Source organism: Cygnus atratus, chromosome 5, assembly GCF_013377495.2.
Source record: "Cygnus atratus isolate AKBS03 ecotype Queensland, Australia chromosome 5, CAtr_DNAZoo_HiC_assembly, whole genome shotgun sequence".
Taxonomy (NCBI): domain Eukaryota; kingdom Metazoa; phylum Chordata; class Aves; order Anseriformes; family Anatidae; genus Cygnus; species Cygnus atratus.
The window spans coordinates 25632846-25659020 of NC_066366.1; the positions used below are offsets into that span (position 1 = coordinate 25632846).

The 26175-nt window shown below is 41.2% G+C and overlaps 1 protein-coding gene across 4 annotated transcripts in view; it reads left to right on the plus strand.

Annotated features, from left to right (window-relative positions):
* Positions 1-630: 630 nt before the first annotated feature.
* Positions 631-26175, plus strand: part of SPRED1 (sprouty related EVH1 domain containing 1) — a 57288-nt gene continuing 31743 nt past the window's right edge. Inside the window, exon 1 of one of the 4 annotated variants that reach the window (XM_050711363.1) lies at positions 631-1237. In XM_050711363.1, coding sequence (XP_050567320.1) covers positions 1206-1237 — 32 coding nt within the window. In that variant the 5' untranslated portion in view covers positions 631-1205. Of the gene's footprint in view, positions 1238-2799; positions 3257-26175 lie in introns of those variants that run through there. The other 3 variants (XM_035540132.2, XM_035540134.2, XM_035540133.2) reach the window with 3 other exon arrangements.

Genomic DNA, 26175 nt, shown 5'->3' on the forward strand with positions numbered 1-26175 from the left:
CCGCCCCGGCCCGGGCTCCCCCGAGCCCCCCGCGGCAGGGGGGAGGCGGTGGCTGCGCGGGGCGCGGATCCCTCCGCGGCCGCGGCGGCCCGGGAACGGCGTGAGGAGACCGCCCCGGGGGGGCCGGGGGGGCCGGGGGCGCCCGGGGACTACTTTAGGGAAACTCCGGCGCTGGGCAGCCGCCGGGAGGGAGAGCGGGCTGCTTTCTTCCCCTCGCTCGTTCTTCCTCCCCTCCCTTTCCTTTCCTTTGCCTTTCCTCCCCCCTCCCTCCCCTCCCCGCGGTTATTTTGGATCAAGCTGTGGCGGCGGAAGGAGCTTGAAGCCAACGCTTCCGCCCAGTTTTCCTGCGAGGAGGAGGAGGAGGAGGAGGAGGAGGCCGCTAATGGAGTTGCGGCCGGGGAGGGAGCGGCGCTGCTGAACTCGCTGCAGGCCGGCCGCAGCCCCGTCCGGCGGCCGGGGGCTTCCCCTGCCCCGCAGCCCCCCGCTCCCCTCGGCCGGGGGTCGTGACGCAGCCCCTCTCCCCCCCCCCCCCCCCCCGGCTGCCTTAAGTCGCCTCCCTCCCCCCGCCGCCAGCCTTCTCCGCGGGGCCGGCTCCGCTCCCTCCCTCCGCAGCGCCCAGCCTCGCTTCCGAGGGGGCGGCAGCGCCGGGCCCCGTCGCTCGGCCCCTTCCCTTCCCTTCCTCCCTTCCCTTCCTCCCTTCCCCTCTCTCCTCTCCCCTTCCCCTCCCTTCCCCCGGCCCGCGGCGGCGCCGGCGTCCGGAGGAATTTGTGCCCCGGCTGGGCGCGGGAGGCGGCACCGCCGCCGGGAGGAGGAGGAGGAGGAGGAAGAGGGGGGGGGCAGCGAAGGCGGCTGCAGCGGGAGATGAGCCGCAGCGGGAGGACGGCGCGGTGCAGCCTCTGGCGGCGGGCAGCCCTGCCTCGGCGCCGCCGCTCCGCGCCCCTCTAGCCGGGGTGGGCTCTACCCAGCGCTGCGTGCACCGGCCCCGGCCCCGGAGAGCAGGGGGGGATCCGCTCCGGCGCCCAACGGCGGGATTTGGGGCTTCTCCCGGATCGAGGTCGCCGTCCTCGCCTCGGGCCGCGGCTCTGGCCCTCGCCGGGGAGGGCGGACCGGGGGGGTAACAATGGTGAAGTTTCTGGTGAGTTCTTGCTGCGCCCTGGCCGCCTCGGTGCTGCTCCGGCTCCGCCTCGGATCACGGTGAGGAGAAAATGAGCGAAGAGACGGCGGCTTCTAACAACGAGTAAGCCCCGCGCCGCGCGTGTCCGGGTGGCCGTGTGTCTGTCCGTATGTCTGTGTGCCTGGCCGTGCGCGTTCACGCGTGGCCGTGTCCACACTGCGCATTTCGCTGGCGGAGGTGGAAGCCCCGAGGCTGCCCTTTGTGAGGGAGCCCGGTGCGCGGGGGGTGCCCAAACAGCGGGCTTCGGTGAAGGGGGAGAGGCCGGCGCAGGTAAGGAGGTTGCGGGCGGGGGGCTCGCAGCGCCCGGGGAGGTGCGGGCACGGCCCGGCCCCGCTAGCAGCCCACTGCTCGTAGACATTTCGCATGGAAACTAGTGTGTGGGAGCTTCATCCTGCAGGAAACTGCTCCTGAATTTTAATTGGATGAGTCAGGCAGTGTAAATACAGCTTAAACCTACCCTAAAGCCCTGCTTTTTTCTTTTTTCCTTTTTTTTTTTTTTAATGAGCACTTGGGACTTCTTTTTTTAAAAGAGGAAGGGGACAGTTCAAGGATCTCTTAATATTTTTAACGTGACTGGTCTGGAGGAAATCCAGAGGAGAATGTGTATGCGTGCGGCTGTAGCCCAGTGCATGTAATGGCTTTAAAAAAAATAAATAAATATGGGGGTAGGAGGGGGGGAAATATTTGTCAGAAAACACGGGAGTTGTTTGTGGCCGTGAAAAACAAGCAGAAGGTATTTTGAAACTTTTGTTTTATGATTATTAAAAGAAAGTTGAGGTGCCTGGCTTCTCGCTGCCCGGCGGAGCTGCGCGGGGCGGCCCTCTTGTTATGAATGGTGCGGGGCAGCGCCCGGCCGCGGGCCGGGGGGAGCCGCTCCCCGCCGCAGGGGTCGGGCCCGAGGGGCGCCCCCCGTCCGCACTCCCCCCCCCTCCCATTTCCCCCTTCCCACCCGGCGCGGGGGCGGCGATGCCCGCGGGCGCGCCCCGGATCCCGGTAGGGCCGGGGTTGGGGTTGCTTTTGGGGTTGCTTTTGGGGTCGGGGCCGGGTTGGCGAGGCGATGCGATGCGGGCCGCGCCGCTGCGGTGTCAGTGGGGCCGGCGCTGGAGCCGCCGCCGCCGCCATGTTTTCTTTTTTGTGAATCGCTCTCATTTGCATACCACAATCTCCATTCATAAAAAAAAATAATAAAAAATAATGGGAGGAAAAAAAAAAGCGGCGGCACCGGCGACCTGCAGCCAAGGGCTCCCCGCGAGGCGTGCGGGGCAGGCCCGCCGTGCCGAGGAGCAGCGGGCGGGCGGGCTGCGGGCGGCCGGGGCCGGGGGCTCGCCGGGCCCCGCGGCTCTGCCGCTCGGCGCCCGTTGACGCGGTGCTGTGGGAAAGCGCAGCTCGGGGAGGTGCCGCGAGCACGTGACCCGCTCCATTCATAAAATACCTGGCTGCCCATTCACAGCGCGCCGCAGTGCCGGCGCCCAGCGGGCTCCCGGCCCGGCCCGAGCGGGCGGGCGGACGGACGGACGGACGGACGGACGGACAGCTCGCAGCCGTGAGGGGCTGGGGAGGGCCGCGGGGGGCTGCCCCCTGCCCCTGTTGTCCGAGGGAGGGCTGCCTCGGTAAATGCCCCCGCGGCGCATTCACCTCCCAGGATCGCCCGGCCCCGAGGAGCTCTGCTCGGAACCCCCCCCGGGCCTCCCCCTCCGGCAGCGCCACCCAAACGTGGAACAGTGAAAACCGACTTCGGTGTAGGGACGGGTTTCCGTGCCGATTTTTGAACCGGTTTTTGGTCGTTTGCTCTTTACTGAGCTCTGCTAACTCGTGTCTGCATGGGAGCAGCGCAGTGTGGAAGGCAGGCGGGCATACCTAACGAGGCGGCTGCAAACGTTGCCTGGAAGAAATGCAGGCGATGCTGGAGACTGCTACATTGGTGGAGATCGGCAATGCAGCCCGTCCTGCGCTGTTTACTTTGAGAATTTGATGGCAGATCAGGTGTCAGCGCTTCTCCTGAACCTATACCTTCACAGAAAGCGCCTCTAAAATATCAGAATTACAGAGAGATGTTTTTAACGTGGCATAAGCTATCCAGAGGTCAAAATACTAACTTTGGCTTTAAATATTCTGAAATGTTCCTTTAAAAATAGTTGAATGTAATTCAGCAATGAAGGATCACTACGGCAGGCAGTGCAATGGTTTGATGCAACTGTTCTGCGGTTGCCCGTGTTAAAATGGTGATGTTCATCGCTCGTGAACACACTGTTTCATTATCTTAACGAATTATACTGAGGTGATCCTTAATTATACACTTGTGGAGTGGAGGAGGCTTTGTCATTATTGAGAGCTAAAAGAATACCTGAAAGGTTACTGATCATTTACTTAAAATGAGAAAAGAAAGCTCACATGCAGCATTTAGTTTGAGTTAATCCGGCGTTGCTGTACGGCTAAATGTATATAACCTAACAATGCATTATCAACAGCAGGGCGTTTTCTCACAGAACAGATATTTTTACTTCAGTTCTTAGACCATCAAAAGCAGCTCTAACTGGAGAGGAAAAAAAATATTTCTCAGTTTCCTTTGCTGTTTTGACAGCATTTCTGGCAAGGCCAGAGTTGTCGTTCCTCTTTGGTTGATTTTGCACGTAGCACAGACTGCCACTGTAAATGGAGGAGAAATATGACTGAAGCTCTAAATAAATCCTTTGTGGAAATAGGGCAGATCTACAAATTGAAATACAACGTGTATTGAAAGTTCACTGTGTTTAATTGTATTGGTATAATTGATATCATCAATGGCCTTGATTTCATTAACAAATCTCTCAGCATGCAAGGGTGAATAGGGGTACTTTGCAACACATTCGTGTCATTGTGGCTACCAGGAATATTCTGGTAATTGAGCATTATTCTTTGTTTATAAAACTTGGCTTCATGGAGCGAGACATAAAGATTTGTGGTGTCTAGAAATTGACCTCAGTTAATAATATTAAATTCTCAATGTCTTTTAGGCTGTAATGTGTGGTGGGAAAGATTAATTAAAAAGCTGCAGTATGGACTATTTGGTTTCTTGTCGGCTGTGAGCACGTGGAAGGCAGCTATATAAAATTCTGATTGCCGTGGCTGAATCTTCTTCGTGGTGATTTTTTGATTGTTCTTGTAAAGATTTCCTTGTGTTTTTCAGTTAGGTGTTAGTTAACTGAGAGTACTTCTATACCTTTCCAGATACATACCTGTATTTATTTCTTTTCCCTCGGTGATGTTCTGTGAGCAGTGTCGTCAGTGCGAACAGAATGTGGTGTTCACAGATGCCATTAGTTTTTAAATGAAGGAATTAGTAGGATGTGTGGCCTTGTGGGTCAATCTACTGTTCGTGCAAATTAACATAATAATGTCAAAGTAAGCAGATCAGCAGGCACTGTACACGATTCCTAATTTGATGGCAGATTTTATTGGTGTCTGGAAATGCTGCTGGGTTTCAGTGTTGGGTAAAACAGAAGAAATGTTACGTTATGTAGTGCCTATTCAGTAGGGATGAATGATGACAGGGTTAAGATGGAGTCCGAGTTGCTCCATTGAAAAGTAGGAGCGCTGCTTGTTGACTTTCCTCTGGGGTGCAGGTGGCCCCTTCTCTTTCTGAGGGAATGCCTGTGCTCCTGAATTGAACCTTGAGGGGTTTTTATGTACTGCGTTTGTATAGATTCAGGCTGTCATATGTGAATCGTTCTGCTCCTCTGGTATAGGTAACCTCATGCTCATTTTCCTAGATAATTTAATTCTGGAGACGATAAATCAAAGAAACACTGAGTATACACTAATGCTGTGCGCTTAACAACCTCTAGATTATGGTGGTCTAAACAGCCTCACGTGTTGATTTGAAATAAAATTCTTGCCCTATTCATATATCTTCCTTGAATATTGATGAAGATACTGTTTATGTTTCATATGGGCTTCAGAATTCCTCGTAGTCCAAGCCCAAATGCTGAAAGATGAGCATGAGATCATATCTGAGACAGAGAAGCCATCTAGCTTGTTTTTATTAGTTCTGAAAGGATTTTAACATGTTTCAGCAGGCTAATTTTATTTCTGCTGCTGAGGGCATATACAGGCTTCAGAATTCTTCATCCCTTAATATAAGGAATTTGTGTTTTTTAAAAAAAAAAAAAAAATGTTTGTTTTGGGGAAAGCGTCTTCTAAACCACTCAGTTATATGATGAAATCATTGCAATTCAGATATATTTTCTTTTGTGGGGATGGCTCTTTATTTAGAGTCCCTGGGAGGCTCTTCCAGTTTTGTGAATGGCTTCTTGCTGTCTCTTTGGCTTTATGCTATGCAGTGCTATTCTGAAGGTGAAACTGAATTTACATATTACATAATCTGGAAGCCAAGACTTTATTTTTTTTTAAAAGGTTCAACTTAGCAACATTACTTGATTATTGTGGTACTGCATAAAATATGTTTTCTGTCTGTTTCAGCATAACTGGAGCCTGTGATTTTTAAATTTTGAAATGACAATTTTTTCCTTGTTTGTTTGTTTAAAATCTAATGTGCCTGAGCTGTTAAAATGGCAGTGACGGCATCAGTGTATGCTTCAAAAGTAAAGACATTTCTTGAAAGGAATATATCTTGACAGGATCAGAAGTCACAGGATTAAAGCCGAGGGCATTCCTGGTGTTTTTAGGCTAAACACTGGCATTTTTCTTTTTTTGTTTGTTTAGCTATTCTTGTGAATATTTGGGAAAATCATATGCATTGATGATGACTTGATGGGATATGACAAACACCAGAAACAAAAAATACTATTCAGAATACTGATGCAAGTTGAAAAAGGAGACAACGGAAATACTTTTGTCAGTTTGGGTTTTTACCACTCAGATTCTGATATAAAAATGAAATAAAACAAAAAAACTATATGGTTTACAGCATACATTGTCTTAAACTGTATTTTCTGATGCTTAAATGTTTGCTTTCTCCATCTTACTGTTCTCCCCTGATTGAATGGTTTGCAGTTTCTTTAAAGGACCCAGAGAGCTTGCTGGCGGTTGCCATGTTGTTGAGGTTCCCTGTTTCTTTATGGGTGTTTTAAAAATGAACCATCTTTGTCTTTTTCCTCTCTGTTCACATGTTCAGTATTTAAGCAAACAGATTTAACTAGCATAGCTTGCACAGCTCCTGAACTGCTGGAATTGGTTGCAAACAAAAACTGAATGGATCTATTGTGGTTCCTCAAAATCTACTCCTCCTTTCCCTTGAAAATACTTGTTACTCTATCTGAAAGCTCTTCTAGTTGCAAAATATTTATTTAATGATTGGTGGCAATGTTTATATCTTTATTAAAGTATTGTATTTTATTTTGGAATATTTGTACCACGTATTTGCAAAATTTTTCTGTGCTTTGATACCTTGTTAGGGGTGTTCTCCACCCAGCCTTAGTATTCAGCAGAAATAATCTTCAGCAATACTACTTATTTAAAGGAAGGAAGAGAACCAGGTGCTCTTTTGGTATGTTGTATTAACCAATATTTCTAGACTTAAGGCAATCCATGCTTTTTTTTTTAATTTACTGTTCCTATTCTTGGTAAGAGAATAGATCTTCTGCTGATGATTAAAATATGATGTCATAAAATCTGTTGGCTGGCACTACTCCATGTGCTTTTTTCATAAATGATGCAGTATCATGTCCTGTATGGTAACATATTTTACGGTATACAGTACCATGGTAAGCATGGTATATCTCTCTTCCTCTTTGAATAGTATGTTATAGAACTCAGTCTCTAAGACTATGGTGGTTTTGAACAGCACCTACTTGTAAGAACTGAGCAGACATTTTATGTGCATGTTTGCACATCTTTTCCAGCTTATCTTATTCATTATGCTCATGCTGATATTTCTTGTATGAGTTTGTTGAGAAAGTACTTTCTTTTATATTCTCTGTGTTATATTCACTGTTCTTCTATTTGTGGCAAGAAAATAATTTTTTAAAAAGCAAAAAAAAAATTTTTCAGATATGCTGATAGACAGAAAATATGCATTTAAGTGTTTTTTAGTACTGAAACTTATTATAAATGTTCCTCTAATTAAATAATAGCACACTTGTTGCACACTGCAATCCATAATTCCCACTGCTCCAACTTAAAGCGGGCAAAGAATAAAATCCCAGTGCAGTCATGATAAATACATCTATGTAAGGAGCTCACATGCATTTTTGTCTCCAAGAATTCACTGTCGTGATAGTAAATACTTCAAACAAGGAAAATATGCCATGGATGTGAACACAAGTTTGGTAACAGCAATGCAGAACAGAGCATAAGAAAATACTTTTCTAATATGTGCTGCATGAGAATTGCCCAAATGTATGCCACCAAAACATCTAAACCATGTTAAAAACGAGGTGGCAAGTTATTTGCCCCCCCCAGATTCTTGTGGTTGAAAAATATGACCACTGTTGCATGGGATACTTTTGCTGGGTGAGGAAGTCCTGTAATCCATGCTTCTACTACGAGTCAAACACTTCACCTGCTCAGGAGTCTTACAGACATGATGTGAGCCATTTCGCTTGAATGGTTTGTGAGAGCAGGCTTCCTTAAAGTCTATGGAAGGTCTTTTTCTGGACTTTTTAAAATTATTTTTTAAGAAAAAAAACTACGTCTTCCCCAAGAAGGTCTGACCACTGTTGCGAAATGCTCTTTTTCTTTGACGTGCACTGGCAGGTTGCGACACTGACAGAAGTTTGTCGAAGCAAGAATGAAAGTGAGTTATTTCAGTTTTAGTGAAGTCAAACGCTGTCAATAAATGAGTGTAATGATAAGAAGTATCAGGAATTTCATCAATAAAACAAATACTGAAAACTAGGGTGCAGTTTATTAAAAATTGCCAGTGAAACTGATTGTCTAAGCTAATTAAAAGCAGAATTGGCAAGAGAGAGCTCTCGGTGAAGGCTCCTGTCTGCAGTTTTTTTCTTTCAGAAACTGCAGAACTGTTTTGGTGAAGTGGTATAAAGCTTGAGGGCAGAAGTGACTTCTCTCTTTAACCTTTTGAAAAGATTAAATAAGGGTAGTGAAAGGTGGGAGTACAGAGACTGCTCTGATGTAGGAATTTTTATGTAGCTTCCTCGAAACTTGTCAGCCTCTCAGACGTGACGAAGTGCTCAGTGCCCTCAGGTACTTCTCTTCCTGAGCATGGCACGCTTGGTCTGGCTCCCCGTACAGCACGCCATAACGTGAAGCCTGCGATCGAGGCCAATATCTGCTGAGCTTGGAAGAGGAACGTGGTTTTGAAAGGTGTAGAGACTAATTCAGGAGTGAGAGTTGGGTCCCATGCCTCTAAAATAGGAAAATCTGTTTGTTTGTTTGTTTGTTTTCTAGGTGAGTGGCTGACCTTATGTACCAAATTTCTATGTTTTTGAGCTCTACTTCCTGTTGCTAATCCCTGGTCAGTACTCCCTTTAAGAACAAGAAAAATTGGAACTTCCTTTGTAGGGTAAATTTTACAGTAGCACAGTTTGTCCCTCTTCAGGGGCAATTATCTATCTTATTACAAATATCACTTGTAGTTTGAGTGCTGCTGATCTGTGCTGTGGATGTCGTGGAAAAAAAAATCTGTCTTCAGTCTTGCAAAATTTAAAAAAAAAAAAAAAAAAAGTAGAAGTTCTTTTATTACTGGTTCCAGTATTATATAATGGGTGTGCTAAGAGAATGCAAAGTTGTAAAATGAAATGCTTGAGAATTTCCAAGCTTCCAAACAGAAATTGTGCAATTATAATCCACGTGGCCAAGGGGTATGAATTTTGATGATTTTGATAATGAGACAGAGGCAGCACTGTAATCACACGGCCTGGGTTCTGCTCTCAAACCTTCACATTAGGAAACACCCATTTTCCCGTTTTTTCAGCTCCTTGCCTCACTTGTTGCTCATCCTGTGTCAGGAATGAGGGCAGCACCTTCTGACTGAGCACAGGTAGTTCTTTGTCATTGAGGACTGCATCCTAATAAGGGTGCAAATTCCCTAACTACTAATAATGAGAAGTAAAGCAATGTTCCTCTAATAGGCTTTGTTAGATTTTTTTTGTTTGGTTGTTTCTCCAGTTTCATCTGGTTTTAGTCTTTAATCTTCACATTTCAGCAATGGGAGTATTTCAGATGTTGGTAATATTACTGTAATTCTATCCAGATTCGTTGCATGTTTCTTGTATCCCTTCTGCTAGCGTGATTTTCTTAATCCTTATCTGAAAGGTGGGTTTCTCTTGGTTTTGTTGGTTTGGTTTGTTTTTTCCCCTCAGTTTGGAAACCCTCTCTATGAGAAGTTATTTGAGAGAGTAATATATTATGTTGAACTTGCCTTCTGCTTTGCTTCTTCCAAGGCAGTAATGACATCTGTTAGCAGAAGTCATGACACCGGCAGCTATGTACGCCTTGCGTGTTAGCCATGGTGCCAGTTAGGCTGCTGACACGTATGGGCACACGTGCTGCGGGGGCACCCACAGCCACTACCCCATCGGCGTTGGGCTGATGATCCCTAGCACGCTACCCGTGTGCTCTCTGTATCTGTGCAAACGAGCGGCTCCAGCTCAAAATATCTCCCGTTGTCTTAGCTGCGTGCAGCTTGAAGCATCCTTTCCCAGAGCCCCCGTAGCACCTTAAAACGCACTTTGTTTCCATGGCAATGGGGAAGCATCTTGCACGTCGGCAGCCCTGCGTCAGGTAATGGAGGGCCTGCAGAAGGCAACCCAGCGTCTCCCAGGGGCCTGCTATGGGAGCCACCCAGGTCTCGCAGGGAGAGCAGGCGCTGCTCGGCCTACAGGGCCTCCGTGGGGCAGAGGGGACCGCTTCAAAATGAGGTCAGAAGCTCAAGCCGTGTTGCCTTACTGCATGCTTTTAAGCACCTTGTATCATGGGCTTAGGGCGCTCTGGAGGGGTTACAGTGCCAACAGGCTTGTGCACGCGTGTTGCTGGTGTGTTTGTCACCAGTGCGTGAGCAGGTTTGCTTTTTGGTGAGCTCCTTTGGTTTCCAGAGCAGGAGTTTGCTACCTTGATTTCTCTCTTATAGCTGCCTAGTCCTGCAAAGGAAGAATGTGTCCACATTTATCCCCCTGAAGCAAGGCAGAAAACGTGAACTCTTCATTTATTACTCCAAATCTGGATGAAGAACAGGTCTAGTAAAGGAAGATATTCCAGAATAAGACATGAATTTAGTAGTAGTTTAGTACACTGTTATTTCCTGTTGGTGTGCTTTCATTCTCCTTCTGAAGTAAGTTGTGGTTAACTAGGGGAAAGCTGATATGCTCTTTTACCTGAGGAGAGGAGCTTTTCAGGTTCTTCTCTTCAGGCCTTTCCTTCTATGCTACGCCTATTCAAGCTCTAGTTCGGGTGGTTTTCTTATTTTGTTTTTGTTTTGCCTTAGACATCTTGTTATTTGCGGGTGTGGGGTTGTTGTTGTCGTACCTTGGGTTTTGTTTTCATTTCCTCCTAAAAGTGGCATATCTTTCTGGGTTTTGAAGTGGTGAGGTCGTTTTGGTTTTTGTTTTTTCTTGGACACTCTGGGACAGCACAAACAGAACCCAAATAAAAACATGTGTTTCCTTTGTTGTAGAAAGACAAAATGCTTCCCACAGGCTGTGAGTTATGTGTATAGAATTGTGTGTAGCCTCGCTTCTGAACAAAATCTATAGATTAAACTCTTGGAATAACTAGAAAGAAGCTTATTGAATCTGTTACTGTTTCAGCTGTTTTTTTAGGCGAGAGCAATTGCTGGGAGGTACAGGATTGGCTTTTCTGTCTTTTGGCATATCTGTGCTGCATGAGCTTGATCCTCACCACTGAAGATAAAAGGGGAAGTAAAAGCTTTAAAGTAATGTTTGGTCTTCGTGCTCCTTCCAACTTGTGGGTGTGAACAATGAGCTTTGATCGACATACCATCCCACATAAGGCACGATGATCCAAATCTCTGCCATGTGCCTCAGGAAGAGATTATTTCAGTAGAGAAGTTACAAGAGAGATTCTGTGTAACTTTTACGTGTCAAAGGAAGGAAGGAGTGTCATTTCTCAAGGGCCAGAGTAATTTTGACCAACTATTTTCTAAGGTTGCTTCCCTGTTTGTTTCTCAGGCAGTGAGAGCAATATTTGGGGGTGGGAGCTGAGTACTCTTAAAACATTCTGAAGAAATATTTAATTGTTTATAGAAGTGAAAGATTGCTCTAAATCATTATGCTCTTTATTATCTTGCATTTGCTGAAGTGTAGAAATTGCCAGATAAGATGCACAAAACCACAGTCTGAGTGTTAAACCAAGTTTTCTTAGTGGTTGTCTCCTTAGGAAGTGTTGGTTTTGTTTTAGATAATTCAAAGTTGAGAAACGTCACTGGTCTGGGATAACAAGAACATAATCCTAATAATAATAACACACATCTGTGATTCAAGTCAGTTTAACTTAATTCTCAAGCTTCAGTGTCCAGGATACAAAACAGTAATTCACTGTTTTCCACCCTAAAGTAAAAAAATTAAGAATATAAATATTCTGTACAATAGCACAAAAACACAAGGAGGCAATATGCATCCTTTCGTAAACATTACTAAAAAAAAAAAAAAAAATTATTGCAAGGTTACATCCTGGGGCAGATCAGTATATTTAGGTTACCAATCTTGCTACCAAATGGTTACCAAACAGTGCTAGTAAGCCTTTCATTAGGAAAATAGAGTATATATGTCAAGGAAGATTATAATCTTCTTGTTTGCTAATTTAAAGGAGGATTGAAATAATAGTGAAAGTCACTACAGCTTAAATCAATCACATTTTTCAGCTACTGGTAACTTCAAGAGTTAGTTATCTTCACCTTCTGAAGCCCATATATTGTCTTGGACACCAAAGCCAGAAAAGAAACCAGCAAGCAGCTGAGACGCCAGTCAGTGCCTCCAGTGGTATCTGAGCATTTTAGGGGAGGGTTGTTTATACATGCCTTTACTTTTTGTGAAGTTGAAGGTTTACTTTTTTGGCAGTGTACAAAATATTTGAAATTTATCAGAGGTAAATGTAGCATCTTTGGCAGAGCGCAGATTTCATGCTATCTGCACTGAGTGTAATAACCCTGTAGTAACATGACCTGTTTTCTATTTTTTTTTCCTTGTCTCAATTATAGTTAGACATATTTACAGTGGAGAAAGCATAACTGTCATTTCCCAGTTTTAGCATAAGCATCTATGATCTAGGGTGTGTTTGAGAGGACTTCTTTTTGTATGCTCCCTTATTTTCCTGTATTATCAAAAAGGTATATTTTATTCTAAAGAAATGTTGTCTTAACAGTTAAATTGAAAGGTGCCATTCAAGCTTTTATCATTGACTAGGAAAATCAGTTTGTATCATATTTTCAGTTAGGATGCAAATTTTGTTGTCTTTATTTACACGGGAAAATTGTTCTTCAGAAGACTTTCTGCTTTCCTCTGCCATGAGTTTTGTCAGAGAATGCTTCTTTGGAATATATCCTTTGGCAATAACAGTGTTGGTCTAAAAGTAGCAAGTTCTCTTAGTCTAACCTTTTCTTGGTGCATTACTTCAGTACATCTCAGGAAGTTCAGATTGATACTTCTCAAGGTTAATGTTGGCAGGTAGTATTTGTATGCCTTCAACCTCCACAGAGAGCATGATCAGAAATTGTTCTAATGTGTCAGTGGAAGTAGGCAGGATTATATATTACCTCTGTATCTTTTTTGTTTTTTTCCTAATGACAAAACTTCTGTTCATTAATCTCCAGTTTTGTGAACTCCATAACATACCATGTTCTTAACAAATGAAAATGTTCTGGGTGTGGTTTATTAATTTCAATCCATAGCCTTGCAGTGGCACTTCACAAATCTAGTTGTTGAGGCTGCTACCAAGTGAGGTTCCAAGATCCACAGGAGATGAGCCGAATTTAATGTTCATGGTAGCATTTGAGAGTGCATGAATTTGTCTGTCTGTAATTCTGAAGGTCTGGAAGTTGATATTCCTCCGTAAAGCTATGCAGAACAGGGGTATTCACAAGCAAATCTGCGTAATTATGATGTGTAGTTTTTTGTTTTTGTGTTAAGAGGTGTTAATCTGAACTTCTTTTTAAAAGCCTTTCCCAAATAGTATGAAGTTTTGTAGTTGTATGACTGATAGGTGCTAGAGGTGGGTTTGTTTTATTGGGTTTTGATAGACTATTTACATAATTTGAAATACTTAACTCTTCAGAATGCTGGTTTTTTTTAATCCTTTCTGTCAACCTGGGAAGTATTTCAGTATAAGGTAAAGTTACGTAAGTACACAAGCCGTTTAAAATAGAAATAAAAAGAATTCCATTAATACCCAGCGTTTCACCAATGCTGACAAATCGTTTTCACTGAATAAACAGCACTGGTGCTGTCATTTTGACACACAAAATAACTTTGCCTCTATGTAGTTAATAGCCACCTCTTAAAGCATCTAAAGCAAATTTACAGTTGAGATTAGTTAATGAGGGAGAGTGGGAGTAGATTTATTTGAAATCCACTGAACTTAACTGCTCACTTGTTTGCTTTTTAATGGTAAAGCAGATCTATGGTTTGAAACAGTTTGGGGAAGTTTTTGTGACAAAGAAGGCAATGGTCAGAACTACCTTAAAGCTGCAAAGGGGTCAGCTAAAACTTTTCCTCTCTGGGTTTAACATTGCTTAGAAATGACACTGGAAATCTCCCTTCGAAAATGTTCGAGAAACTTGATACCCGAGATATTGAAGCCACTCAGAGAGAGACTATGTGCCCGAAGCATTCAAAGGACATTACAAAACAGTAAAATATAGCACTAAATCATTGTTATTTTAAGATGTTAATGCTTTACATAAAAACATAAGAATTGCTGTAAAGGATCTGACAAAAATTCTTATTGACATCCTTTCTCTGACTTTTCCCACTTGCTATATGTGGTTAAATTCCATGCATATCTGTTTCCTCATCAGGATGGATTATATTATTTGTTCCTTGATTCCTTGTTGGAAAATTTTACCTTGTGGTTGTCTGGTGGTACTTCATTTTTGCTTTAGTAGCAGTCTAGCTTTAGATGGCTTATCTGTTCTCAGAGTAAATGTTGTGTTCTCAGGCATTTGGAAGTTGAAGTAAGCTGAAATTGCTATGCCAGATCATTCAGTTTCAGTCTCTTGGTACACTTAGTTTGCTGTTCATGTTTGTGTATTAGAACTTGAAATTAGATTTGTATCTAAACGGATTGTTTCAGAGCATTGTGTATTGCATGGGTATTTCTTTTCTTGTGAAACAGTTTGTTTCACAAGAACCACGTGAATAAGGTGATGAGATGAAACAGCAGTGTTTCCAGTAGCTACACAAGGTTCAAGGGGAAAACTTATCAATTCAGGTTTTGTTAGGAAATGCGTTGCATTTATGTTCATGTCAGTGTCAACAGCTTGCTTTCTGATGTAAAGTAATATCCTACTAGGAGAAGAAAGGGAATTGACAGTACTGGCGCTCTTGGGCTTTGGCCTTGAACGTGGCTCCTGAAGTGGGAAGGGGACTTCTGCGCCTTCTCCTTCAGTCTCCAGGGCAGTCAGGGCTGGCTCATGAGTACTTCCAAGCTGCTTTGTTTCTACCTCAGCTATCAGAAGGGCAGTTTCATTATGTTTCCAAGACTGTACATGCTTATCATCAGATCTAATCTACTTTCTGAGATGCAGCTTCACACTAGATATGTAGTTGGAGGTGTAACGAAAAGGCTTCTAGATTCTAAAAGTTAAATATTATCCGTATTTATTTCTGTGTTCCATAGGTCAGTCTGTCATTTTTGTACCTGAAACAAAATGTATTTAATAGAAATTGATTGAATGCAAAGAATTTCTGTTTGTTTGGGCCAAAGCAGTACAAACTGTAAATGTGAAATTGTATTTGTTTATGATAGCTGCCAAGTATTTTAAATTACTTTTTTCCCCTTGTTGCTGTTAGTATTGTTGAACTTCTTATAGGCAGTTTCTCAGAAGTAAATTATACCACTGCTTTCTCAGAAGTAAATTATACCACTGCTGTTCTTGCTGCACACAATGCTTTCTCAGCTGTAAAATCTCAAAGATGTATCGTTAGCAAAACTGTCTCATTTTTATCAAGGTGGGATTAAAGAAAGGAAGGTATCTCATGGAAAAAAAATGGAGTGAAGCAGGGGAAAAATGGCAGGACGAGTAAATGTGCTGTAAGAGCTACCTGTGTCTACAAAGTATATTAATTCCTCTCCCTTTCTTAGAGCCAGGCCCCCTGCCAGAGAGGTCTCAGCCCCAGCTGGGGCTGGTGGGAGCGGTGCTGCCTGCGGGAAGTGATGGATGCCCCGCGCGCAATTCTCGGTGGCATTGGCACTCACCAAAGCTCCCTTTCTTTGCTTGAGTTTATCCCTACTGGAAGTTAAAATGAAAGGCAAAAGAGACAGGAAGACAATGCTGAAAAGATGAAAAAGACTGACAAGTAAGGAGAGAAATCTAAGGCCTAGCTTTAGGTATGCATTTAAAAGTCAATTAGGCAAACTACCAGCATTAGGTTTCTAAAATTATTTCGGATGCCTGTCTCGCTATTTGAAAGCTCTTCTTGTAGCAGATTTTTAAGCTTTTTCATTGAAGTATAGTACAGCGAACATTAGAGTCCTTTATTAAGACTGTTTCTCGTATTGAGTTATTGCCCTGTCACCCAGTGCATTAGGTTTTAGAGAAATACCTAGTAAACCCCACTGCTTAATTGATGTGCTGTTTGGAAGCTATAGATAGTTTGTCTAAGAACTGCTTCCAGTCCTACGAATAGTATCCATGGCACTCGTAAGAAGGCATTTCTAGGCATTTTTTATAGGCTTTATTCATTAGCTTTCTTGCTACTTTAAAAGAATGCCCATACGCTATTCTGAGATTTTAAAGAAAATGCAAAGAGAAGTTTAAATGTCTCTGTGGGCTCTGCAGCTGCCATTCTGTATATGACGAGTGACAGGCTTCACCAGAGCTCCTGTTTCTGAAGGCAGGAGACCACGATTCTGAAACACGTTATAGCGGTGTTATTTATATCCTGCCAAAAGCAATTATCCTGCAAGGCTTATAAATATGTGTTAGCATTTGTGTGTGTGATAAACTCTGTAGACTTCCACAGAGATCTGTAGGTCTACTCAGACTGATATATTTAAATTTTTGCAGGACTGAAGCCCAAATACTTGCATAAAAAGATGTTTCTAGTGCAGGCATATGCTGATTATTCAGTAGAGAGTGAGGCAGAAGTCTTTCTTTGGGACGGGTCTTTCATGATTAGGCTTATTATTATACCAAGGTAAAGAGTTTTTACATTTAACAGCATTTGATAAAAGTTGTTTTTAAGAAATATGGTTTGATCCACGAGGATCTTTCCAACAACTTCTAAGCTTTAAGAGCCCTTATCTGTCCAAGAACCCTATTTTTAATTCCTGTGAATCCTGTACGTCCCAACGAAGATTTTTATTTTATTTTTTTACTCCTTAAAAGTGCCTTCAGTAGGCTACTTTAAGCCCTAAAAGTGGTCTTGTTCTGCACTGTGTCTTTTCGTCACCCTGTGACAGAAAATGAGCTCCACTGTTGGAGGAAAAGGCCGGTGCTTCGGATCTCGGCTACCAAATAGAGCAGCATTTCTGTTCACCCCACAGCTGCTGTTACTGTTTCATTCTGCAACTGCTAGAGGATGGGCAAGTAACCATCCTCATACGAGACAAAAATATAACTCCATTAGTCAGCTGGCGTGGGTTGTTGAAGCAGAAATGCAGGCAGTATTTTCTCCTGGTGGAGAAAAATCCATCACATCCTATTAAAGTTGCCATTAGCTGACTATGGGGGAATGTACATTTCCTGAATCCGTGATTGCCTGTTCTCCTTACTTTGATGGCTGTCTACTTTAAAACTTATAATTTAGTCATAACTATTATAAGATCATGTTACATCTCTGGGGTTAAATCTATTTGACATATAATCTGTCTGAGAAAAGCCCTTAAGAAATAATGGTGCTTGACACTAACTGAACCTTAAATTATTGTGGCGTGAATTAGAGAAACTTGTTTCTAAAGAGGTTTGGTGAGCTTTCTGAATTCTTTATCACCCTGTTGGACTTCTGCATTTTTAACATTTTAATTTTAACTTTTAGACTACTTAATATTTTAACTCATTGCTGTTAAACATCAATTTCAAGCTTTCTTTTGGAGTTTTTTTAACAGTTGTCTTCTGAACATTGGAAATTTAACAGGCTAGTGACATCTTCAATGTCTACTTGCCAGTGTTAAATTTAAGGCTTAAGTGAGGGAGAGTTAACACCCTTAAGCTTTTTCACAGTAGCATTTGAACCTTTTAAGTTTTTGGATTTAATCTTTGTAATTCACAACTATAACAAAAAGCAAAACCAAGAAAATAAAAAGGTTCCTTCTTTTCATTGCTGCTTATCATCTACAAGAAAATTATTTTTCTTTGTTATTCTGGAAGTAGCAATCTTTAGTCATGGCTACAGGAGTGTTACAGTAAATCATTTGCATCTTTAGGGCAAGTACAGCTGTGGTTAGGTTTCCTCTTAGTTTGGGGCTCAATTTTGTTAAAATCTTAGCCACACGATTCCTTATCTCTCTGTCCTTTTTTTTTATGAACTGTGCACAGACAGAAATGTTTGAATTTCTTAATTTCCAGAGGGATAAATATTTAACCTTAATGTAGAGTGGATGGTATTAATATAACAAGTGTCACGGATCTGTGATTGCACTTTACAGATGTACTAACACCTGTAAATTAAAGGCGGAACAGTGTCAGTCATACCGTGTAAGGCCCGTGTCTGTCTCTATATTGTGTACAACATTAAAGCTGAAGAAGAAATGAAGCAATGGCAAGCTATAGTCAAGCGTCAATTCTTATTGTAGTTATATTTTATTTTAGACAGACCCCAGGTGTATATCCAGCTAGTTGGCAGTCACCTGTCTCGGTGTGGGTTTTTTGCCCATTACCCTTAGGCTGCTTTTGGTTTGCTTACCTCTCCCCATGATAAATTTGCTTCTTGTTCTCAATAAGCTATCTATATGATATTAAAGAAGTTCAGAACATGATACTGAACAGTAAAGTCAAAGTAAGAAAATTAGATTATTGTGTTATGCAAATATAATTTAATTACTTAATGACTCTACAAGTTTAATTCAACTCTTCATTAAAAAGTAAAAATTGTGCAGTTCCAGCTGAGGGAGCTATTTTCTGGCAAGTCAGCTTCCTGCATGTTCATTTAAGTAATGCTTGCTAAAACTTGATATGGCAAGGTAGACAAAGTTTTGTACCATTTTACTCAAAATAGCTGGTTGCCACACTAAAAACTGTTGTAAAATTTAATTATTACTTTGTAAGATTGAAAATCAAGTCTCCATAACAGTCTTTTTAACTTTAAAGAAAAGGAAATGAGCAAGATCCTATTCCATTGTATTTGATCCCATAACCCTGTTTTACAAAAGAGCTAAATACAACTTCACATATGCAAAAGTTGTGCCCTTGTGAGATGCCTACCTGTTCTTGTTGAGCACGGGTAATGGGATTTCTCCTGAGGTCCTGTGACTGAGGGTTGGTTTTTATTGGATTTTTGCACGTTGATGTTCAATAAAATGTTTAAAATCCATCCTGATGTGTTTCTGGTTAGCCTGCCTCAGTCTATCCGGTTCCAGGCAGCGACAGATTACTCTTTTCAGCTTTCAACCTTTCCCTTCAGCTTTACTTTCTTGTGAGTAGGATTGTCCTCTGCATGTGTTGCTCATTAAACAGGCACTGGTTTTCATTTAATACAGTAATTTTCCTCAAGTCAGAGCCTTCCTGTGTGCTGAATTATGCATCCTAGTCTTCGTTTTTTCTCCAGCTACTCCAAGTTGCATTTAGGCAGCTGGCTAGTTTTGTGTACAAGGGAGAGAAAACCTGGAGCGTGCTGTAAATGTCAGTAATGTCAGCTGTAAATGTAGAAGTGTGAAGGTGTGTGTGTGGATATGGGCAAGTGTCTTGCTGTCCTAAAGAATTCTGGAAGCAAAACATTGCCTTGATCAATGGGCAGAATTTAGGAACTGGTCTGTGTGGATGCAGAAATGTGAGCGCTTGGTATCTGTAGCTCTCTCTTATCTGGATCTCTTTGGATTGGGCTGCTAGGGAGCTTGTTTTGCCTCGTACAAATTGAAAGAGATTGCCATATGGTCAGGTATAGTTCATGTACACAACTGTGATCCAGTAGAGGAAAGGCAAACTCCCTACCCCCCTACTGCTGTTTCAGAGAGGAACAGACAGGAGGAAGTAGGAGTGAGAACAGATTTCTGGATAGATTGGTAGGCAGCAGGGTGAATTCTTAGCACTTCCCACCAGAAGTTTATTCTAATAGCATCAGTTCTTAACTGTGTAGCTGCTGATCAGGAAGCTGGAATGTAAGGATCAAGAACAAATGAATAAACAGGCTTGTAGGGCTTGTTTCAAGTCAGAATGGTAAAAGAATTTACTTCATATTCTGAAGCAGTGCTGCGGTGCTTTCAGCCTTTAGCTTGATTTTTTTTTTTTAAAGTGCAACTGAACGTTAGCACTAATAGATATATCTGGAAAACGCTGTTGTAGCAGTGTACTGGCTGAATGAGATTTGGCTAAGATGCACACCTGATGGTGGAAGTGTGTGCATAGTACATCCACATTGATTGAAATAGGTCACATGTAAGAGGAAATTTTTGTTTTCTGGGCCTTTTAAAGGAAAGGGGTAATTTTGAGCAGCTTTCCAGTACTATATAGGAGGAACAGATGGATTTTTGTTAGACACCGTGCTACTCCATTGGTCATCAGCTTCCGATTGATTTAAACCAGAGTTAAAGCAGTTTAAAGGAAAGGACGCTGCGCGAGAACCATTTAGAATTAAAATTTATATATGGAATAGAGAACAACTTTTATGTCTTTCCTCTGGATTAAAGGTGAATTTATATAAATGCAAAAATAATAACAATAACATAAGCTTTTAAATCTGTAAATCTGCATTTCTCATGATGAAACTTTGGGCTTCATTTTGGGCTGCCTCTGAAAGGGGGAGTTACCTTTGTTTGCATTCACCAACACTGCCTTTGCCTTAGATCTGAAGAGAATGACTGCAGGTGATTTGGGGCACTGATCTGTCAAAGCAATGTTTTTGGGTTGTTGGATTTTCTGCTTAGGTTGCGCAACCAGCTCTCTTCACCGTTGCATAATAGTTTGAGCTAACACAAAGGAAGTAGCAGAATTGTGCCCTGAGACTGAGGGAGGAGAAAGGGTAGGGATTCGTTCAGGCTGGATTTAGGTGAGCAGGTTTAGTTGCCTTCCTATTATCCCACAAGATCAGATAATTTTTGCTGCAAACCTACAAATGCTGAATCACTGGTAGAACTCTGTGTATATGACTGTTTAGACAACTCCTATGAATAAAATCTTACAATTAATCGGGAGGTCTGAAAATGAGAGTTGTATATCTCATTTATGTGCTCTGCATGGTCTTCTGTACTCCTACTGTATGACTATTCAATGGAGCATCGCCCTTTAATTTGTCTCATGGAGATGCGTCGTCTGTCTGTGTCAAAATGCTTGCATGAGTATAATCTGGAAGCTGCTTTTCTTCTGAGTGCCAGTGTACTGGAACTCAGTGTTAAAAGCTTGAAATTCATGAGGTTTGTATTTCCTTGCATTCTCAACAAATACTGAATAACCTTCTGTAAATAATGATCCTTATTAAAGGATGAATACATGAAAACCCTTCAAGTTTTGCAGCTACTTTTTTCTTCTTTTGAGGAGAGGAGATTTGTATTTCCTCTCCCTTATGTGCCTGGCATAATAATGCAGGAGCACAAACTAAAGAAGTGGTAACAAGCAGCAGTGGTTCATGATGCCAATAACACTGCAGTTTGGAAAATATGTTGTACCACTGAATTAACCAGTCCAATTAAAATGTAAAGAATCTCCACTACAAATTGTTCATTACTGGTATAGTCATCTTTATCTTTTTTTATCCCTTAAAATGAATAAATGTTTTCTAGCAAAAAGGTCAGTTGTCAAATCAAATTTTCTAGGTTGTTCTTAAAGGCTACTTTTCTATTTTAAAACTTTTTTTGTTGTTTTAAAGGATATTAAAGGATATTTCCTCTAATGATCATGATTGTAAAATGCATCAGTGAAGATGAGCTGGTGAATCACTTCAAACAAATCATATTTGTATGTTAAACTTTATTCAAAATGCTGGTTGCCATAATTCCTTTCCATTAAAAAGATCCAGACTTGGTATTCTTAAGCTTTGCTAAGCCATTACAGTTTGGATCCAGACTTCTGAATTTGTACAGTAGGGCTACAAACTTTAGTATTAATTTACTGTAACATTATTAAGAGTATAATTTTGGTTTTAATCTGCAGCAAGATAGTGCTTATTTCTTTTATCACCTTGTTGAAAATACTGTTTTAGGTGGATCAGTTATATCAAAATTTAAAGTTACAAGCATGTTAGATGTGCTTGTAATTGATTCTCATATTGTGATGTATTTTCAGTTGTATTTCTCAAAAATTGTGGTTTGTTTGCCTCTCAGTTTTCACCACATTGTGGGATAAACTTTTTGCAGTGTTCAGAAGATCTGTTTTCTGTGCTACCAGAGCTAATTCCCTTGCATCATCTGGAATCAAGAGGGCTTTCCTTTGTGTATTCAGTCCTTACATAAAGGAAACTCAGTCTGTTTTGTTAGCGTGTAAACTGGGATTTACTAAATACCAAAAAACTTCTAGCAGTAAGAATTTAGAGAAAGAAAATGTATGTTTCTTGGGAGGAAGAAAACTATTCATAACTGCCTTACACATTTGGTGCTCATCGTTCCACATGCATGAAGCCAGAAAAGGGAACGTTTAAGATTTAAGTTATGTTGATACTGCAGAAAGAGATCGAATGTGCCAAAATTTATGACTTAAATCTTAAATATCCATATTGCTAGTTGTGGATTAATCTCAAAATCCATACATAATGCAGAGAAACAGCCAAGCTCTGACTGGGCTGTAACGGGACTGCCCCATCCTTTCCTGATCCAAACAGGCTTATGTGAATGAGCTTGGCAGCAGTTGCTAAATGTGAAGCAAGCTCTCATACACGTTTAGGCTCTGCCATGGAACTCGTGTGGAATATATATTCTGTTTTCAGAACCATTTTGAGCAGTTACAAGACAGCCTTGAGACCAGAAATCAGTCACTTACTGATTAAGATTGGATAATTGTTCTGGACTGAAGTTATCCTTTCGATTCACATCAGCATGCTGGTGTTGATCACTGCCTACTTGCAGAAGCAGTGAAGAAAGTGCATGGCAAGAATAAACTATCAGGACAGGAGAAGAGTATAGAGAGGCTGCTACTTCTGGCAACAGTACGAAATCATTTTACTTTAGGTGCTTGTGATAACAGCAGTTTTAGTGCAGGTATGAAGGGGGCCCTGGACCTGTTGGTAGAAGATAGTGGAGAACTATCAGCAATATTGAAACACTTTCTGAAATCAGGCTGCAGAAAGTGGTTACAAGAGATAATTCTGACTGCTGTCATTTTCATCATTATGTTTACTTGCTGTATAAATGCATCTTAACCTTTCTTCCCATTCAGTCATTATTCCTAGCAGTTTTCCACCTATGTTATTTAAAAAGATTAACATGATACAGCTCTAGATTGTAATAGGACAGCTTGTATTTGCTGGAAAGGATTTAATCCATATGCACTTAAAAATTTAAATTTCAGTGCTTCACTTTTTCCCCTTTTTTCTGAACCAATTTAAAACAATTTTTACTGGTTTAGATTTAGCTACAAATTTTATACTTCCCTTTTAATGCAGAAGATACCAGTATATCATAGAAAGCCACTGCACACAAATTGCATGCTGAACAAGGATATGGTTTGTGATTGTTTCTCCCACACATGGGAGGGATATAGGTACCACATACATACATACACAGACGCACAATTAGTGTTTGTGCTGCATACATTGAAGAAGGGCATCCAGTTTTTCCTCATTTCTCTGCTTCTTGTTTGGGAAAAAGGGATGCTGTTTGTGTTTGTTTTTTAATTTACTTGGAAGGGAAGAATTTACGCAAGCAGTATTCCCTACCACCACCCCCAACCCCGATCTCTTCATGTAACTGACTTTTGAAACATCTATTACTTCATTTTTGTGACTTGAGTTCTGGCATTTTTAGCTCCCCTTTCTTCCCCTTAAATAACTCTTGGGCAATTTTTTCTTTTTTGCGCTTCCTAAAGAAACAACTGTGTCAGCTGTTTTTCTTTAAACATCAGCTTTTCATGTGGAATAGTCAATACTGGTTTTTACTAAGTCTTCTGTGAAAATGCCTCAAATAGATGGTTGCATTGAGTACCAGTCGCACAACACTTCCCAGTCAACATACAGACAAAGAAAATAAGTAGGAGCTACTTTAGTCATAGGTAGTTACAATGCGGAGTGGTGGTTCTAGAACCCTTAAACACAAACCAGCATTTCTCTCTTGATTTTTTTCAGTCAATAAGCTTAAAAATAATAACAATAAAAACCAAGTCTTTAATAAGACTTGCAGGAGGGGTTAAAAATTACAGCCAAATGAATTCTGTCTAGGAATTACTGTATGACTAGGGAGTATTCTTTCATCCATTCAAACACAATAATTTTTTCGTCATTTGTGCAACCAAATTCAAGAAGCAGACTCCTCAAAAACCCCCATCCACCATGACAAGCTCAGATGAGATGAATGCATTCTTACTCTTGGGTTGTGAACAAACTCTAGGGAGTTCAGATGAACTTTTATAATACAGTCGGTCATTTAAGCTCAAATCCCCAAATAGGGAATTCTGTGTAGCTTTAAATATATACATATATATATATATATATATATATATATTTCTTAACATCACTGAAAAAGTACTTGTTATGTGTTATTGGTTGTTTGACCTCATTTTTTCAGGTTGCTTAATAAAATGCTGATTACTTTTCTTTAGCTAGTAAAGCAGTTAATGACTTCTGGCTTATTGGGATTATTCAGACAGTCTCATTGCAGATAAAAGTACTCAGTCTAATTTTTTTAATAAGAGAAAATTATTTGCAATTCATACTGTTTTTCCTATTAGATCTTGTGCTTGGCATATAAGCAGAGAAGGCCCTTTTCTTGCTAGAAGAGCAGAAGTCTGTAGCAAAAAATAAAGATGAAATTGGTAGTTTACCAAATTCAGATTTCTGTTCCTTGAATTTCAGCTTCACCATCCATGTTTGTCCATTCTGCCAGTCTGTTTTCTCCTTATATTTATTGAATACATATTCTTTTCTTCTGTCTCTCTAAGCAGGAGTCTTTAATTCTCTGTTCGTATTTCTTCAGATATGCAGTCAGGATTCACTGTTAGCAGTTCTGTTAAATACAAGCCCACAAATATTTGTGGAATGGCTCAGTATATATCTCACTACATTGACTTAGTAATTTTTTTCAGATTTATGCTTTATACTACTTTGCTATTTAATCATACTGTATTTTATGTAACAGAAATGGCAGATAGTTGTACTTAAAACATTTTTAGGGTGGATTGCCATCTGTATTGTCCAGTAAAACTGTGCAACACAGATGTCAGCTGCACAAAAATCTGCCTAATTGTTCTGATGTGCCATTTTTGTCTCTTAAATCGACTGGAGCAGAAGGACTTCTTCTTTATTCCTTCTTTGGATTCTGCTGTCTAACAATTGTTTTGAGCTTTCATTATGGCCTGCTGCACTTGCCTCCTTGATACACCAATCATAGATTTTGTGCAGCTTCCGTTAACTATCTCCAGCACCCTTTTAACCACTTCCTCCTTATGGTGAAGTCCTACCCCAGGCCCATAACTTCTAATGGCATTAATGGTTGTGAAAAGTTCAAAGAGGAAGCAACAAGATGTTATCACAACACTAAATCATCTCATGATCTCAGTGTTGTAACCTTTTGTTTAGGACCTTGTTGTTGCCAAAAGAAGGAAAATCTAGCTTAGGGACCCATTTTCAGTTGCTGAGTAGACTTTGAGAGATTCAGTGATTATTGTAGGAGTTCTCATGACTAGATATTATTTATGAAGTGTGAATGTATTTTGATATGTTATATATTTTTCAGGGGAAAACACATGCATGACTTATAACCAATGACCCAGAAAAAGAATACAAGCTTTTAAACCTCTGGAACAGCAGCAAATAATACAACTTAAATAGTCTTCCTTTTGAACTGAGAGGCCTTTTAGTTATTTTGCTGCTTGTTGTGTTCATGCATGAACTATGTATTCATTACGTATTGCTTTTTGTAGAAACTCATGAACACTGTAGTTGGAGTAGGGAATGCAGTTACAACAGGATTTGATTTTTTTTTTTTTTTTTCCAATGCTCTGTTAACATTCCGATGTTCTCTGACCTTAGGACTTGTGAATCACTTCTGTGCTTGAGACTGCTGGCTAAGGATACTAATTATTACTGAGATTATCAAACGTAGATCATACAGTTACATATTGGCTAAGTAAATCACAGTGTTCATTCTGAAGTATTGCAAATATGAAGGGGCACATTGTTAAAACATTTTGTATAATCTTGTTAAACTCGTTTCCTCTCCTTTGATGGATTATTGTAACAGAAGTCTTTGCGTTTGTCTTTCACTTATTTGTCTCAGTTCTTCGTCTCTCCCTCTTGTGTGTCTTTGGAGGGGGGAAAATACAAAAAAAAAAAAGACTGATTCAGACTGCAAAGTGTGGCGCTGCATAGCAGGGGCGTGGTAGCTTCCTTTCAATCGCTGAACAGAAACTCTTAAAATAGAGCTGGAAGTTCACAAGTTATCACCCTTTAAACTGGGTTCGTATTTTCTTATTTACTCTGGTTATGGTGCTATTTGTTAAACATTTTGCAGTTTGGCTTCTATTCTTTCTGATTTGTTAGTGTGGATATTTATGATTTGTCCACTTGTTTCTGTTTGAAACATAATTTTGGAAGCCTATTTTTTTGTCATCTTACATTAAAAAAAATAGCTTT